Here is a 19,096-nt window from a genome sequence, read left to right on the forward strand (position 1 = left end):
ACACTTGTCCGGATTGAACTCCATATGTCATTTTTCTGCCCAACTCTGCAGCCTGTCTATATCCTCTTGTAACCTTCGACCACCTACAGCTCCATCCACAACTCCTCCAATCTTTGTGTCATCCGCAATCTTACTCACCCATCCTTCCGCCTCTACATCCAGGTCATTAATAAAAATCACAAACAGCAGGTGTCCCAAGACAGATCCCTGCGGCACTCCACTAGTCACCGACCTCCAGGCAGAATACTTTCCTTCCAAAACTACCCTCTGCTTTCTTCCTTTAAGCCAATTATTTTTTATCCTAACAGCCAAGGTTCCACTTATCCCATGCCTTATGACTTTCTGGATGAGTTTCTCATGAGGGACCTTGTCAAAGGCTTTGCTAAAGTCCATGTAGACTACATCCACTGCCCTACTCTCATCAATTTCTTTTGTTACCTCCTCAAAAAACTCAATCAGGCTCATGAGGCACGATCTTCCTTTCACAAAGCCATGTTGACTACCATGAGTAGACTGTACTTCTCCAAATGCTCGTAGATCCTATCCTTAACAATCCTTTCCAGTAGTTTGCAGACTCACTGGAAATAGGGTTTCTCCCTATTACCTATTTTAAACAAGGGAACTACATTTGCCACTCTCCAGTCATCCGGCACTTCCCCTGCTGCCAAAGAGGATTCAAAGATCATAGCTAATGCTCCTGCGAGCTCCTCTCTCAATTCCCACAACAACCTGGGGTGTCTCATCTCCGGCCCTGGGGATTTACCAATCTTAATGTTTTTAAGATGATTCAGCACTACTTCTTCCTTAATCTCCATATTGTCCAGCACACAGGCCTGCTCTACTTCGACCTCATCCTGATCAAGATCCTTTTCACTTGTGAATACTGAAGCAAAGTATTCATTTAGGACCTCCCGAACCTCCTCCACCTCCAGGCACGTTGCCCTCTTTATCCCTTAGCGGTCCACCTTTGTTCTTGTGCTGGCAGCTCATTCCACACTCCTACCACCCTCTCTGTGAAGAAGTTCCCCCTCATGTTCCCTTTAAACATTTAATCTTTCACACTTAACACATAACCTCTAGTTGTAGTCTCACCTGATCTCAGTGGAAAAGGCATGCTTGCATTTACCTTATTTCTACCTCTCATAATTTTCTATACCTCTATCAAATCCCCCCCCCCCCCCCAATCTTCTACATTCTAGGGAATAAAGTTCCAGCCTATTCAACCTTTCTGTATAACTCAGGTCATCAAGTCCCAAAACATTCTTGTAAATTTTCTCTACACTCTTTCAATCTTGTTTACATCTTTTCTGTAGGAAGGTACACAATACTCCAAACTGCACACAATATTCCAAATCTGGTGTCTTATACAATTTCAACATAACTTCTCATGTCATTCTACCATACATGAATACCTTTGAATACAACCAAAGGAAACAACGTTCCTCCAGGGCCGAGGTGCAGAACACAGTAGCAACAGTCATATTCAGCACTGGAGGCAGCACACTATCACCGGCTGCAACAGGCAACACCTGCTAATATCAAACAACAATTTGTTCACAAATGCTAGATGTAATTGTTAGGAGGCATTACATTCATATACACAAACTATCACCATTGTTTACTTGGTTTTCTAGAATTCAAATACGTTTAATAAAAATATATTTTAATACAATAAAAAAGACAAGTACATTCATGCTGTATTTGCCCCACAAGAAATTCATCCAAGATTTTCTCTACCAATTCTCCTGGTGCATATCCAAATCCAATTTTACAACCAGTTGTTAACTAGCATACAATTTTCAGTGAATGGTGTATTTGTTCCTTTTCTCACCGCAATTTCCAAGTACCAGATGGACTACCAAATAAATCCCAGTACATCATATTTATCAGCAGTTTCCTTGATCTCTCTGTAATGTTATGCCATAGGCCCCCTCCTTTGTGAGAATCTCAAGAACCCGAGTCAAGAGGGGGGTCAGCTGACCCAAAAGAGGAAGGGACGTGCTGAATAGACCCAGGGAAATGGGAGAGAGAGAGAGAGAGACCACGTTCTCCCAAGAAGCAGAATAAAGGTGACCTTGACTATTGTCTCATGGAGACCACGTGAAAAGCCCTCGGGCAAAGTGGGCTAGTTGAGAGAGAGATCGCATCACCTGCAACCTGATTGACACCTGCGATCCCGTGAAGAAGTATAAAGGAGGGTCTGAGGGGGGGAACCCTCAGACGCACCCAGGAGACGAAGGAAGCACGATATCGATTCCCGTGGGAGCGGGAAGCCATTCTGAAGGAAGCCACGTGCGTTAGATTCCAACTTTTGAATCTGTGGCTAGAACCAACGAAAGACTGCTTTTAGCTAACAACGGGGAAGTCTGCTCCCCTGATTCCAAGGATTTGCTAAGTAAAGACAACGGGCAAGTGTTTATCCTTTCTCAACCATCTCTCTCTCTCCACAACGTGAAAACCCCAGCGGTTCCCAAAAGGGAAAAGCCTGCAAACTTCTGAGTGACTCTTTATATTTCAATTGGACTCAGTATTAACCCCTAGACAACTGTAGAGCTTATTTCTGATTGATTATGGTTACACCGGTGTTTTAGATTGAGTTTGACGATGTATATGATCTGAATGTTTTGTATTAACCATACATTTGTGCCCTTTTCGAATAAAACGTTTGAAAATAGTAGCATCCGACTCAGCTGATCCATCTATCTTTGCTGGTAAGTTACCTGGTTACGGGGTTACGTAACAGTAAAAATTAGAGAACTTTAGGACTTGCATACAAGCATAGATTATTCAGTTATATTGGGGACACCGCTTTAGTTGATTCCATTCTAAGCTTAGGATAACACATGAAAGTTTAGACATTTCACATACATACTTGTACAAAAAGGCTCAATAACTTTGCTGCCCAAACTGACGTAACATATACACGTAAATCTTTAAAATTATGTTAATATACAAAATTTATATATCATCTTCAAATGCGTTCACATGCAGATGGTCTAATATTTAATGACTGATGCCTAAAATTCTTTTGAAAATTAAAACACCTCAGTAAACAGTACACATAATTCTTTGATGCAATCAAGCTTTCTGGTGTCAATGCTGGATTGCAGAAATCCCCTTTCTGGTTTACAATAATTACTAACATTTAAAGACAGAAAAGGGGTTCCACGTACAACTGGGATTGTTACATCCTTGGTACTAAATGGTCTGTGACTGCAATTCTAGTCCACTTTACTGAATTCCAACAACCTTAACATTAGTTCTAAAATGTTAAAACCTTGCAATAATGAAGGGCCAGAGATGCAAGCAGGCCAGGCAGCATCTATGGAAAAGAGTAAACAGTCAATGTTTCTGGCTGAGACCTTTCATCAAGAGTAGGGGCAAAAAGGAGATCAGAGTAAGATGGCTGGGGGAGTGGAGGAAAAAGTACAAAGTGGTAGGTGATAGGTGAAACGGAGTGAGGGAGGGGTGAAGTAAAGAGCTGGGGAGTTGGTTGGATAAAGAGATAAAGGTCTGTGGAAGGGGAAATCAGATAGGAGAGAATTGAAGACCATAGAAGAAAGGGAAGGGGGAGGAGTACCAGAGGAAGGGGATGGGTAGGTAAGGGGATAAGGTGAGAGGGGGAAACGGGAATGGGGAATTTCTAAAGGGGCGGGCAATTACCAGAAGTTTGAAAATCATTTTTCGAAATCAATTTGCCCATGATATTCCTTTAAAACCTTCCAATCCAGGTACTCATCCAAACACAAACATTTTTATTGTACCAATATGAAGCTGTCCCTCATGTCCCTTTTATACTCTTCCCCTCTCACCTTAAACCTGTGCTCTGTAGTTTCTGATTCCTCTGTGTGCATTGCCCCTTCATTCCCCTCAATAGATGCTGCCCAACTTGCTGAGTTCCTCTAGCATTTTGTTGTGTTTCTAGAAAATTTACAATATTGATCCACCTGATTAGCTGGGGGCAAAGGAGGGAGAGAGTCAATGTTCGTAAATGCACTAAGAGTAGGTACATTTTTGTCCAAATGGCACAGGAGTTCAACTGAACTGTAATAAATGATTCAGTGGATTTGTCCAGCAGATTGACATAATTAAATCATTGTGGCTTAATGCATCAGATCAGACAACTCCTTTTGTACACAAGATCTTGGGACACATCTGCCATCCTCAATTAATTTCTCCTTACATCTTCAACTAAATCACTGTCTGCTTCACAATTGTGCAACTTCTGTGACTTAAATAAATGGTATGTTAACTAAACTGGATTAATTTACCAATCAGAATGGTGAATGGATACTGGATGGTAAACTGCAAAAGAACAATGAAGTTGACAGTAAATTATTTTATTCTCAGTTATACAGGCAGTTCCCGGGTTATGTACAAGTTCCGTTCCTGAGTCCATCTTTAAGTCGGAACAAGTACATCCGGTATTATTTAGCGACAGTTAGTCAAACGCTTGTCTTAGTATATAGTATATATTTTACCTTTCTATTCATATAAAACACTTTAGAAACATATGTATTCCAATAATTAAATCACTGCTTTGGTTAGTAATAATTGTAGCTTTCATTGGGGCAGGGCGTTTCACATGCTCCATTATTCTCACTTTATCCATTATCCTTTAAAATTGTTCCAATCGTTGACTGAATGTAGCCTAATGCTTTACCATTGAAGGATGGCGTTCCACCTCTTTCCAAACACTATTATTTTCTCTTTATTTTCAATCGTGATCCCTTCCCGTCAATGGAACAGAAACACTGCGGGCCGTGGGTCCCGAGCTCCGCCAGTTCCCGAGGTCCTAAGGACCACCGCTCTGAGACAGGTTAAACGGGAAAAGTGGGGGCTGTGCTGGGTTTGGGTATTTGATCCTCCACAATATTCCGCGTGGGTATTTAAACTGGAGGTGGCAGTGGTTTTTATTTATGAGGTCAAGTAGCGAGCTCGACATCAACCTGGCACGGATGGTACGGGAATCAGTGGATCGACATCAACCCAGCACGGAAGTGCTCTGTCATTGGATCAAACCCGGGACCTCCGTTCTCAAGCCCGGCGCTGATCTCACTGCGCCACCAGCCGACCGGAACGGAATGGGGGGGGGGGGGGGTGGCGGGGTCAGGGTGAATCTTACTAAGAAAAATTTAAGCCAAATACAAAGTTAAACACTCAACACAGTGTCAATTTCAACGACTTAAAATGGCAGACGGCGTTCTCCTTCCTCGGTTCATAAGTGCGAGTTGTAAGTCAGACATCCATAACTCGGGGACTACCTGTAATTGAAGTGCGGTTTTCAATTTAAAAGGAGATCCCATGCTCACTCTTCCAAAAAATGCTGCATAAATTCAACTTAATATCAAGTCATACTGTTTCATATGTTCTTCCAAATTAAATTCAAGTTGAACTTGGATGTGATGCTTATCATTTGGTTTCGGTGTATAAGTTAGTTCAGTGGTGAAACCGCTAGCATTTTCAAATGGCTTGTTTGTAACATACTCCTTTTCATCAAACGGATAAGCATCTCTGTACCAGATGATATGAGCCTCTTCGAGGGCACATTCTTTAACAACGCAAGAAAGAGTTACTGGTTGACCAATTTTAGGATTTTCTGTGAGGCACTTTATTTCCGAAACCTTCTGCGATTCTTCTGCTGAAAAAAGAATTTACAATAAATAACATGAGAACCTTAAAGGCATTTCAAAAATAAAGACCTACGTGAGTCAGTATGTATTACTGCACTCGCAAAGTCCTTATTTTAATTCTTACAAACTCTAATGTTTATAATAAATTACCAATTTCCACCTGAACTACTGCAGTTGGGTGGATAAGGAATATCATCCAGATGAAATATTTGCTGTCATGGCATAGAATCATGGAATCATAGAGCATAAGAACAGGGCTTTGTCTCAATTCATCAACACTGACCAAGATGCTGGAAGTTAGACACATCTGCCCACATTGAATGTATATCCCTGAACACTACCTGTTCAAATGTCTTCTAGATGTTGTTATTTTACCTGCTCCAATACTTCCTCTGTCAGCTTATTTGATATACTATGTATCATTCTCTGCATCAGGTCCCTTGAAAATTTTTCTCCTGTCACACTTGTACTCTCTAAATTTCAATTCCCTTTGATGCGGAAGAAGATCTGTGCATTCATCCTATGTCCCATATGATATTACACATCTCTAAGATCACCTCTCAGTCACAGATACTCCAACAAATAAAGCACTAGCCTGCTCAGCCTCTCCCTATAACTCACCTCACATTTGACACAACTTCCATGATCTGTTTTTGCTGGTGTAAATTTTATGCTTGTAATTGATGAAACCAGAACTACTACTGCAATCACACAATGACCTGTTTTTGTGTCTTTCCATCTTTATACCACATTACTTTGATTTTCGCAGGAACATAGCCTTTCAAGATGCTAAATGTTGCAGGCTATTTAGCTTGAAGTAGTTCCAAATCACTTTTAATATCAGATATCTCCTCTCAACTTAAACCAATGCTCTCTAGTTTTTCCATTCCCTTTGATGGGAAAAATATTTGTGCATTCATCCTGACTATGCCCCATATTATATTATACACCTGTAAGATCACCTCTCAGTCTTCAATACTCCAATAAATGAAGTCCTAACCTGCTCAGCCTCTCCCTATAACTCACCTCCCTGAGTCCTGGCAACATTCTCATAAATCTGCTTTGCACTCTTTCCAGCCAATGATATCTTTTCTATAAGAAATATCAGATCCACTCTTAACACACTCATCTGGAATATGCTTCTCCTTTCTAGGTATTCTCAACACAGTGGATCACATGCAAGTTCACCTGTCTTGCCTTGTCAGTATTTCACTATCTGAATCACAACCATTCCCCATCACATTTACTAGAGAAGAGACATACAGCAATAAAGGAGTTTATTTGTTAACACAGATGTCACAAATAGGTATCAGGTGAAAGTGTGGGATGCATGCTCGTCAAGATTCTTTACGACAGAGTCAGTATTCATTGCCTTGTGGAAGAGAAGGGAAGTGATCTCGTTTTAAAATGGAGGCCTAAAGTGATTACGAGCATGTTCAGGCATGGAAGTTAGCACCAGAGTCTACCATAAAAATCCAGTCCACGTTAGAGTATTTGAAGAGTTGACGACATGATAAGAACCTCAATGAAAAAGTAGTTCGCCATAAGGTGCTCAAGAGTCTGTTTGGAGATGACTATTTGATTGATATTTACATATATAATCAGAAGAAACAGTTGGTATACAAATGACGTGAGAAATTCAATTTTGTAAAGCTTAATCAGATCTGTGCTTGGCTGTTTCAGTGTATTCTTGTTATCATCTACAGAACAGTGGAAATTTATTGGATATGGGCACCCGAGAAATGAAGGCAGCAATCAGACAGGTCCATTGAAATGGACTGGCAGCTTGTAGACAACAGCTCAAATTCACCAAGAAATGAAGGCAACATACTGACGGGGCACTGAAATGGTCTAGCAACCTGTATAGAATGGCTCAAATTCACCATTGCAATATGCTAATGCTTGTCTCATGTGTAATAATCTAAAATTCTACTTTGCCCCAATAATGGATTTCAAGTGAATGAACACTTTACCTTCACTTGTTGCTTTATTGCTGTCATCTTCATTGACTGCATTGTCTGCAGGGAAAAAATGGAAGTTTAATAAAACCAAACATTAGTGAAATCAAATTAGTCCTTAGAAATTTAAAACACTAATTATCTAGATACTAATAAAACTCTCATGCTCTGTTTGTTTGTGACCACCAGTTAGCGCAAACAGTGCACTACAGCGGCACATTTTTTTGGCTAAATCAACTTAAAATGCGCTAATTTACAGAATGCAGGTAAAGTTCAGCGTTATATATATGTATAAAATTGCTCATTTGTCAAAAATCAACAGCCCTAGTCTGCCCAGATCAATAGCTAATCCTCTGGTTAGACACACTTTGTGTATATGGGCTCAGTTCAGGAAATGCTATGGTTTCCAGGGGTTTTCCATTTCTAGCCCTGTCGCACATAATCACCTTTTTTTACCTACCACGTTCGATTCAGCATTCCATGTTTGGTACAGGAAGGGCATTAGACATTTTGAAGATCTCTTCATTGATAACCGCTTCGCTTCTTTTCAACAGCTCTCTGTTAAGTTCAACCTGCCTAACGCTCACTTTTTCAGATATCTCCAAATCCTACACTTTACTGCTCCTTTAATTCCTAACTTTCCTGAAATGCCTGCGAAAAATGCTATGGACCTATTTCTCTCCATTAATCCACTAGGTAAAGGTTTAATTTCAATTATCCAAGATAAACTAGCAGCCTTACGACGGGCCCCTGTGGATAAAATTAAAATGGCTTGGGAGCAGGATTTAAATATCTCCTTATCCGAGGAGAGCTGGGACTCAGTTCTCAAATCGGTTAACTCAACCTCTCTTTGTGCTCGCCATTGTCTCTTACAGTTTAAGATTGTTCATAGAGCCCATATGTCTAAATCTAAACTATCTCGATTCTACCCTGGCATTAGTCCGCTCTGTGATAAATGCAAGAGGGGCGTGGCCTCTCTCATCCATATGTACTGGTTCTGTCCTAGCTTGGAGAAATTCTGGAAAGATGTCTTCACTACACTATCGGGTATTCTGAATCAGCACCTAGAACCTAACCCCTTAATTGCTCTGTTCGGTTTTTGGGGCGAGACAGATTTATGTCTGGGTCCGACCAAATGCCGAATACTATCCTTTGCCTCTCTCCTGGCGAGACGCTTGATCCTCCTTAGATGGAGAGATGTTGCCCCGCCCACTCATGCGCAATGGCTTAACGACATTATGGCCTGCTTGGACCTCGAAAAAATTCAATATTCAGTTCTCAATTCGGATTTAAAGTTCCATAAGGTCTGGGGGCCTTTTATCGAGTACTTTCATAACCTTCCTCTTGACTAGGGTTTTTTTTTCTTTTCGGTCCCTTGCTTTCAGCTCCCTTTTTTTTTCTGGTAGTAGGCATTATTATCCTTTGTTGCTAAGTGTATTCACAGTCTGGGAGTTTGACTGTCCGGACTTATACTCTCTATATTGTGTGGTGGTTGGTCTGGAATTGTTTTTTTTTTGTGTTGTGGGGCTTGGGGAGGACACTAAGCTCACTTGTCTTTAATTTAGGTGCTTTTTTGTTAAATTCTCTTCCTGTGTAGCATATTGTTATTGTATGCTTAACCTTGCTCTGTATTAATGCTCCTCACTGGGATTTGGGGTTTTTAATTTTGTAAAATGTTTTGAAAAACTAATAAAAAAAAATCAACAGCCCCGCTTTCACCCGAGAGTCGATCCATCATCATGAAAATCGGGATGCGACACCAGGATGCATGCACATGGCCAGCCTCAGCAGCGACACCAAGTGGAGCAAAAGGGCAGGGCAGCTCTACTTCAATTCTCTCAAATAGTGCCCCAACGGGTCACCCCATTGTCTAGTTTCATCGAACCAGATATTAAACAACTATAGCTACCTAGAATTATCTATTCACAGCAGTAGAAAAAACACACCAGTCCAGTCAATGTGAGGACTTGATTTGCAGTAAATGGTTAAATTAAGTTTAAATAAATCATTGCATCTATAACAACATTATTGGAATGTGTCACATGAACACACTAGAATGGTGCACTGTTCCCCGTTACAATTGATGGTGAGGTCGTTGCTGAGGCGAGGACTTACAAGTAGTTGGGGCTGCACCTGGATGACAGACTTGAGTGGAGCACGAACACACAGGCTGTGTCAAAGAAGGGCCGGAGCCGCTTTTACTTCTTGAGGAGACTGAGGTCCTTTGGATTGTGCGGGTTTCTCCTTCACTTCTTCTACCAGTCTGTTGTCGCCAGTACAATCTTCTCTGTAGTGGTCTGCTAGGGCAGTGGCATCAACACGGGCAATGCCAGCAGGCTCAATAAACTGTTTAGAAAGGCTGGCTCTTTCATAGGTGTTCAACTGGACACACTACAGGCTGTCGTAGAACAAAGGACACTACAGGAAATGCTGGACAATGATTCGCGCCCTCTGTATGCCACATGGGCTGAACAGAGGAGAAATTTGGGATCAATAAAGTATCTATATCTATCTAATACAAGATCTTCCTTGAAGGCCTAATTAGAATTCATTCTTTTGAACTTTGTCTCTTCGTGAACCACCTCACATTTGATACAACATAAAAGATCTGTTTTTGCTAGTGTAAACTTTATGCTTGTAATTGATGAAATCAGGCCATCTTCTACAATCTCACGATGACCTGTTTTTGCGTCTTTCCATCTTTATACCATGTTTCGTTGATTTTCAAAGGAACATAGCTATTCAAGATGCTAAACATTGCAGACTTTTTAGCTTGAAGTAGTTCTGGATCACTTTTAATATCAGATATCTCCTCTCAACTTAAACCAATGCTCTCTAATTTTTCCATTCCCTTTGATGGGAAAAAGATTCATGCATTCATCCTGACTATGGCCATATGATATTAGACACCTCTAAGATCATCTCGCAGTCTCCAATACTTCAACAAGTAAAGTCCTAGCCTGCTCAGCCTCTCCTTATAACTCACCCCCTTGAGTCCTGGTAACATTCTCATAAATCTGCTTTGCACTCTTTACAGCCAATGATAACTTTTCCACGAGAGTAAACAAAGCTGTGTGCAATATTCCATGTGCTGCATTACCAACATCTTGTACAACTGTAATGCAATGCCCTGGCCCCCTACATTCAATGCCCTGATGAAGGCCAGCAGGCCAAATGTGCTTTTTTTTCCACCTGACTACTGGTAATGCCACGTTCTCATAGAGATATTAAAAATATATTTCTGTACACCCTCATCTGGACTATCCCTCTCCTTTCTAGGCACTCTTTGAACAGTGGATCACAGTTTACCCATCTTGCCTTGTCAGCATTGCAGGATCTGAACCACACTCATATCCTCCATCCCATTCAGTAGAGAAGAGAGATAGAGTGATAAGGGAGTTTACTTGTCAATGCAGAAGTCACAATACGTATCAGGTGAAAGTGTGGGATGCATGCTCGGTAAGATTCTTGACAACAGAGTCAGTATTGATTGCCTTGTGGAAGAAAAGGGAAGTGATCTTGTTTTAGAATGGAGGCCTAAAGCGATTAGAAGCATCTTCAGGTATGGAAGTTCGCACCAGAGTCTACCATAAAAATCCAGTCCACCTTAGAATACTTGAGGAGTGGACGACATGACAGACCCTCAAGGGAAAAGTAGTTCGCCGTAAGGTGCTCAAGTCTCTGTCTGGAGATGACAACTTTGTTGATATTTACTTATATAATCAGGAGAAACAGGAGGTATACAAATGACATGAGAAATTTAATTTTGTAAAACTTAAGCAGATCTGTATTTGGCACTTTCAATGTATTCTTGTTATCACCCAAAGATCAGTGGAAATTTATTCGATACGGGCACCCAAGAAATGAAGGCAGCAATCAGACAGGGCACTGAAATGGTCTAGCAGCCTGTAGAGAATGGCTCAAATTCACCATTCCAAATACTAATGCTTGTCTCATGTGTAATAATCTAAAACTCTACTTTGCCCCAATAATGGATCTCAAGTAAATATACACTTTACCTTCACTTTTTGCTCGATTGCTGCCGTCTTTCTTGTCAACATTGTCTGTCAGGGGAAAAAAAGCAGTTTAATAAAACCCAACACTAGACAAATCAAATCAGCTCTTAGAAATTTAAAACACTAATTATCTCATCTAACCAGATCTTAAACATGTGTATCCACCTGGAATCATCTATTCCCAGCATTAGTCAAAAATCCACACCAGTTCAGTCAATGGGAGGACTTGCTATGAATTAAATGGTTAAACTAGTATTGTGTTAAGTTTAAAATAAATCATCATTGTATCTATAACAACTTTATTGAAATGAGTCACATGAACACACGAGTACTCTGCACTGCTCCCTGTTACAATTGATGGTGAGGACGTGGCTATGAAGAGGAGAGAAGTGTGGGATGCTTGCTGAAAAAGATTATTGACACCAGAGTCACGGTTCACTGCTTCTTGGAAGAAAAGGGAAGTGATCTTGTTTTAACATGAATGCCTGAAGGGTATAAGGCATGTTCAGGCATGGAAGGTGGCACCAGAATATATTATCAAAATCCAGTCCATGTTAGAATAATTGAAGAGTGGATCACTTGACAGGGCCAAGGGAAAAGCACATGATCCTTCTACAGCTGCTCATGGTTTACAGTAAGGTGCTGAAGTGTCTCTTTGGAGAGGACTACCTTTGATCTTTACTCATCAGATCAGGAAAAACATAGGTGTTCAAATGACAGAGAAAAAATTAATTTGTAAAGCTTAATTAGATCTGTATTTGGCTCTGAGTATATTTCTGTCATCATCTCACGAACTGTGGAAATTTATTGGATATGGGCACCCAAGAAATGAAGGCAGCAGACTGACAGAGTGTTGAAATGGACAGGCAGCTTGTATACAACAGCTTAAATTCACCATTCCAAATACTAATGCTTTTTTCATTTGTAATAATCTAAAATTCTTCTTTGCCCCATTAATGAATTTCAAGTTAACGAACACTTTACCTTCACCGATCGCTCGATTGCTACCACCTTGCTTGTCAGGCTTGTCTGTCCGGGAAAAGAAAAGTAGCTTAATAAAACCCGACATTAGTCAAATCAAATTATCTCTTTAAATTTAAAACATTAATCATTTCATCTAACCAGATGTTAAACTGTAACCACCTAGAATTATCTATCCACAACATTAGGAAAAAAAAAAGTTTCAGTCAATGTGAGGCTTGATATGAAGTGAATGGTTAAGTTAATAATTTGTTAAGTTTGAAATAAATGATCATTGCATCTATAACAACTTCACTGAAATGTGTCACATGAGCAAATGACTACTCTGCACTACAATTGCTGGTGAGGACGTGGCTGTGCTGAGGACCTACAAGTACCTGGGGGAGCACCTGGATGACAGAGTTGAGTGGAGCACCAACACAGAGGCTGTGTCGAAGAGGGACCAGAGTCCTCTCTACTTCTTGAGAAGACTAAACTACTTTGGTGTATGCAGGACTCCTTTGCACCTGTTCTATCAGTCTGTTGTCGCCAGTACAATCTTCTATGTGGTGGTGTGCTGGGGCAATGGCATCAACACGGGTGATGCCAGCAGCCTCTATTAACTTCATACAAATGCTGCCTTTGTTATAGGAGTCTAACTGGATGCTGTGGTAAAACAAAGGACCCGACAGAAAATCCTGGCAATTCTGGACAATGATCATCAGGTCATTCCTAATCTCCACCACTGGGCTCTATAATGGGTCAGCCATTATAGGGTAGTGATGATCCCCTCCTGTTACACTGCTTGAGATAACTTATTTTCTATTCTTTTAACTTCTCTTCTAATTATTTATATCTGTGCACTTGTAATGCTATGGTGACACTGTACATTCCTTTGGGATCAATAAAGTAACCATATCTAATTACTACAATGGGCTCTCTCTCGAAGGTGTAATTAGAATTCATTCTTTTGAACTTTCTTCGTCTCTTTGTGAACCACCTCACATTTGATACAACTTACAAGATCTGTTTTTGCTAGTGTAAACTTTATGCTTGTAATTGATGAAATCAGGCCATCTTCTACAATCTCACGATGACCTGTTTTTGCGTCTTTCCATCTTTATACCATGTTTCGTTGATTTTCAAAGGAACATAGCTATTCAAGATGCTAAACATTGCAGGCTTTTTAGCTTGAAGTAGTTCCGGATCACTTTTAATATCAGATATCTCCTCTCAACTTAAACCAATGCTCTCTAATTTTTCCATTCCCTTTGATGGGAAAAAGATTCATGCATTCATCCTGACTATGGCCATATGATATTATACACCTCTAAGATCATCTCTCAGTCTCCAATACTTCAACAAGTAAAGTCCTAGCCTGCTCAGCCTCTCCTTATAACTCACCCCCTTGAGTCCTGGCAACATTCTCATAAATCTGCTTTGCCATCTTTCCAGCCAATGATAACTTTTCCATGAGAGTAAACAAAGCTGTGCACAATACTCCATGTGCTGCATTACCAACATCTTGTACAACTGAAATGCAATGCCCTGGCCCCCTACATTCAATGCCCTGATGAAGGCCAGCAGGCCAAATGTGCTTTTTTTTCCACCTGACTACTGGTAATGCCACGTTCTCATAGAGATATTAAAAATATATTTCTGTACACCCTCATCTGGACTATCCCTCTCCTTTCTAGGCACTCTTTGAACAGTGGATCACAGTTTACCCATCTTGCCTTGTCAGCATTGCAGGATCTGAACCACACTCATATCCTCCATCCCATTCAGTAGAGAAGAGAGATAGAGTGATAAGGGAGTTTACTTGTCAATGCAGAAGTCACAATACGTATCAGGTGAAAGTGTGGGATGCATGCTCGGTAAGATTCTTGACAACAGAGTCAGTATTGATTGCCTTGTGGAAGAAAAGGGAAGTGATTTTGTTTTAGAATGGAGGCCTAAAGCGATTAGAAGCATCTTCAGGTATGGAAGTTCGCACCAGAGTCTACCATAAAAATCCAGTCCACCTTAGAATACTTGAGGAGTGAACGACATGACAGAGTCTCAAGGGAAAAGTAGATTGCCGTAAGGTGCTCAAGTCTCTGTCTGGAGATGACAACTTTGTTGATATTTACTTATATAATCAGGAGAAACAGGAGGTATACAAGTGACATGAGAAATTTAATTTTGTAAAACTTAAGCAGATCTGTATTTGGCACTTTCAATGTATTCTTGTTATCATCTAAAGATCAGTGGAAATTTATTCGATATGGGCACCCAAGAAATGAAGCCAGCAATCAGACAGGGCACTGAAATAGTCTAGCAGCCTGTAGAGAATGGCTCAAATTCACCATTCCAAATACTAATGCTTGTCTCATGTGTAATAATCTAAAACCCTACTTTGCCCCAATAATGGATTTCAAGTAAATATACACTTTCACTGTTTGCTCGATTGCTGCTGTCTTTCTTGTCAACATTGTCTGTCAGGGGAAAAAAAGCAGTTTAATAAAACCCAACCCTAGACAAATCAAATCAGCTCTTCGAAATTTAAAACACTAATTATCTCATCTAACCAGATCTTAAACATGTGTATCCACCTGGAATCATCTATTCCCAGCATTAGAAAAAAATCCACACCAGTTCAGTCAATGGGAGGACTTGCTATGAATTAAATGGTTAAACTAGTATTGTGTTAAGTTTAAAATAAATCATCATTGTATCTATAACAACTTTATTGAAATGAGTCACATGAACACACGAGTACTCTGCACTGCTCCCTGTTACAATTGATGGTGAGGACGTGGCTATGAAGAGGAGAGAAGTGTGGGATGCTTGCTGAAAAAGATTATTGACACCACAGTCAGGATTCACTGCTTCTTGGAAGAAAAGGGAAGTGATCTTGTTTTAACATGAATGCCTGAAGGGTATAAGGCATGTTCAGGCATGGAAGGTGGCACAAGAATATATTATCAAAATCCAGTCCATGTTAGAATAATTGAAGAGTGGATCACTTGACAGGGCCAAGGGAAAATTACATGATCCTTCTACAGCTGCTCATAGTTTATTTACAGTAAGGTGTTGAAGTGTCTCTTTGGAGAGGACTACCTCTTTGATCTTTACTCATCTGATCAGGAGAAACATAGGTGTTTAAATGACAGAGAAAAAATTAATTTGTAAAGCTTAATTAGATCTGTATTTGGCTCCGAGTATATTTCTGTCATCATCTCACGAACTGTGGAAATTTATTGGATATGGGCACCCAAGAAATGAAGGCAGCAGACTGACAGAGCGTTGAAATGGACAGGCAGCTTGTATACAACAGCTTAAATTCACCATTCCAAATACTAATGCTTGTCTCATTTGTAATAATCTAAAATTCTACTTTGCCCCATTAATGACTTTCAAGTTAACGAACACTTTACCTTCACCGATCGCTCGATTGCTACCACCTTGCTTGTCAGGCTTGTCTGTCCGGGAAAAGAAAAGTAGCTTAATAAAACCCGACATTAGTCAAATCAAATTATCTCTTTAAATTTAAAACATTAATCATTTCATCTAACCAGATGTTAAACTGTAACCACCTAGAATTATCTATCTACAACATTAGGAAAAAAAAAGTTTCAGTCAATGTGAGGCTTGATATGAAGTGAATGATTAAGTTAATAACTTGTTAAGTTTGAAATAAATGATCATTGCATCTATAACAACTTCACTGAAATGTGTCACATGAACAAATGAGTACTCTGCACTACAATTGCTGGTGAGGACGTGGCTGTGCTGAGGACCTACAAGTACCTGGGGGAGCACCTGGATGACAGAATTGAGTGGAGCACCAACGCAGAGGCTGTGTCGAAGAGGGACCAGAGCTGCCTCTACTTCTTGAGAAAACTAAGCTCCTTTGGTGTATGCAGTCCTCCTTTTCACCTGTTCTATCAGTCTGTTGTCGCCAGTACAATCTTCTATGTGGTGGTGTGCTGGGGCAATGGCATCAAACCCGGTGAGGCCAGCAGACTCCGTAAACTTTGTACAAATGCTGCCTCTGTTATAGGAGTCTAACTGGATGCTGTGGTGGAACAAAGGACCCGACAGAAAATCCTGGCAATTCTGGACAATGATCTCACCCTCTGCATGCCATCTTGGCTGAACTGAGGAGAACTTTTAGTAACAGACTAAGGCAACTGTGCTGCTTCAAAGAGCGCTATATCAGGTCATTCCTACTCTCTACAACTAGGCTCTATAATGAGTCAGCCATTATAGGGTTGTGATGATCCCCTCTTGTTACACTGCTTGAGATAACTTAATTTTTATGCTTTAGACTTCTCTTCTAACATTTATATCTGTGCACTTGTAATGCTATTGTGACACTGGAATTTCCTTTGCGATTACTAAAGTATATCTATCTGGTACAACAAGTTTTCCCTTGAAGATGTAATTTCAATTCTTTCTTTTGAACTTTGTCTCTCTTCATGAACCAGCTCGCATTTGATGCAACTTGCATGTTCCATTTTTGTTGGTGTCAACTTTATGTTTGCAAATGATGAAATCAGACCATCTTCTGCAACCTCGGGATGACCTGTTCTTGCATCTTTCCACCTTTATACCACATTACCTTGATTTTCGCAGGAACGTAGCCCCTCAAGGAATTGCTAAATGTTGCAGGCTTTTTAGCTTCTGGATCACTTCTCATAAATCTGCCTTGCACTCTTTCTAGCCAATGATATCTTTTCTATAGGAGAGTAAACAAAGCTGTGTACAATACTCCATGTGTGGCACTAACATCTTGCATGACTGTAATGCAATGCCCCATCCCCCTACATTCAATGCCCTGCTGAAGGCCAGCATGCCAAATATGACTTGACTTCTTAATCACCTATCTACCCGTCATGTCAAGTTCTCAAAGAGACATTAAAAATATCATACCCACTCATCTGGACTATGCTTCTCCTTTCTAGGTATTCTCAATACAGAGGATCACATGCCAGTTTACCCGTCCTGCCATATCAGTATTTCAGGATCAGAACCACACTCATTCCCTACCTCCCATTCGCTAGGGCTGAAACATAGTGATAAAGGAGTTTGTTTGTTAATGCAGAAGTCAGATATGTTTGAAAGACAAACATGTGGCAAGCAAGTTGGGAAAGATTCCTGACACCAGAGTCAGGATTCGTCACTTCATGGAAGAAAAGGAAAGTGATATTGTTTTAAAATTTATTCCTGAAGGGTATACATGCATGTTCAGCCATGGAAGTTGGTACCAGAATCATCCATGGAAATCCAGTCCATGTTAGAATACTTGAAGAGTGTACCACTGACTGAGCAGAAAGGAAAAGCACATGATCCTTCTACAACGTCCCATCATTCGACATAACAATAGACAATAGACAGTAGGTGCAGGAGTAGGCTATTCAGCCCTTCTAACCAGCACCGCCATTCACTGTGATCATGACTGATCATACACAATCAGTACCCCGTTCCTGCCCTCTCCCCATATCCCTTGACACTGCTATCTATAAGAGCTCTATCTAACTCTCTCTTGAAAGCATCTAGAGATTTGGCCTCCACTGCCTTCTGGGGCAGAGCATTCCACATATCCACCACTCTCTGGGTGAAAAAGTTTTTTCGCATCTCTGTTCTAAATGGCCTACCACTTATTCTTATGTGGCCTCTAGTTCTGGACTCACTCATGAGCGGGAACATGCTTCCTGCCTCCAGCGTGTCCAATCCCTTAATAATCTTAGATGCTTCAATCAGATCCCCTCTCATCCTTCTAAATTCCAGTGTATACAAGTCCAGTCGCTCCAATCTTTCAACATATGACAGTCCCTCCATTCCGGGAATTAACCTTGTGAACCTATGCTGCACTCCCTCAATAGCAAAAATTCCCTCCTCAAATTTGGAGACCAAAACTGCACACAATACTCCAGGTGGGGTCTCACCAGGGTCTTCTCACCAGAGCTGCAGAAGGACCTCCTATACTCAATTCCTCTTGTTATAAAAGCCAGCATGCCATTAGCTTTCTTCACTGCCTGCTGTACCTGCACGCTTGCTTTCATTGACTGATGTACAAGAACACCTAGATCTCGTTGTACTTCCCCTTTTCCTAACTTGACTCCATTTAGGTAGTAATCTGCCTTCCTGTTCTTGCCACCAAAGTGGATAACCTCACATTTATCCACATTAAACTGTATCTGCCATTCATTCGCCCACTCACCTAGCCTATCCAAGTCACCCTGCATTCTCATAACATCCTCCTGACATTTCACACTGCCACCCAGCTTTGTGTCATCGGCAAATTTGCTAATGTTACTTTTAATCCCTTCATCTAAATCATTAATGTATATTGTAAACAGCTGCGGTCCCAGCACCGAACCTTGCGGTACCCCCACTGGTCACAGTCTGCCATTCTGAAAGGGACCCGATAACGTGCCGGCATATCTGGAAATGAGCAACTCATTGATCTTCATTCATCTGATCAGAAGGCATACAAATAACAGAGAAAATTTAATCTTGTAAACCTTAATCAGATCTGTAT

The 19,096-nt window shown here is 40.7% G+C and overlaps 1 protein-coding gene across 7 annotated transcripts in view; it reads right to left on the reverse strand.

Moving 5' to 3' along the window:
- Window positions 1-1,614: 1,614 nt before the first annotated feature.
- Window positions 1,615-19,096, reverse strand: part of LOC140729575 (hemicentin-1-like) — a 56,496-nt gene continuing 39,014 nt past the window's right edge. For 2 of the 7 annotated variants that reach the window (XM_073049489.1, XM_073049484.1), the window contains 5 exons: window positions 15,987-16,031; window positions 12,592-12,636; window positions 11,611-11,655; window positions 7,607-7,651; window positions 1,615-5,641 (listed from right to left, as the gene is read on the reverse strand). In XM_073049489.1, the coding sequence (XP_072905590.1) occupies window positions 5,337-5,641; window positions 7,607-7,651; window positions 11,611-11,655; window positions 12,592-12,636; window positions 15,987-16,031 (485 nt within the window). In that variant the 3' untranslated portion in view covers window positions 1,615-5,336. The other 5 variants (XM_073049485.1, XM_073049488.1, XM_073049486.1 and 2 more) reach the window with 5 other exon arrangements.

Source organism: Hemitrygon akajei, chromosome 6 (genome assembly GCF_048418815.1).
Source record: "Hemitrygon akajei chromosome 6, sHemAka1.3, whole genome shotgun sequence".
Lineage (NCBI taxonomy): Eukaryota > Metazoa > Chordata > Chondrichthyes > Myliobatiformes > Dasyatidae > Hemitrygon > Hemitrygon akajei.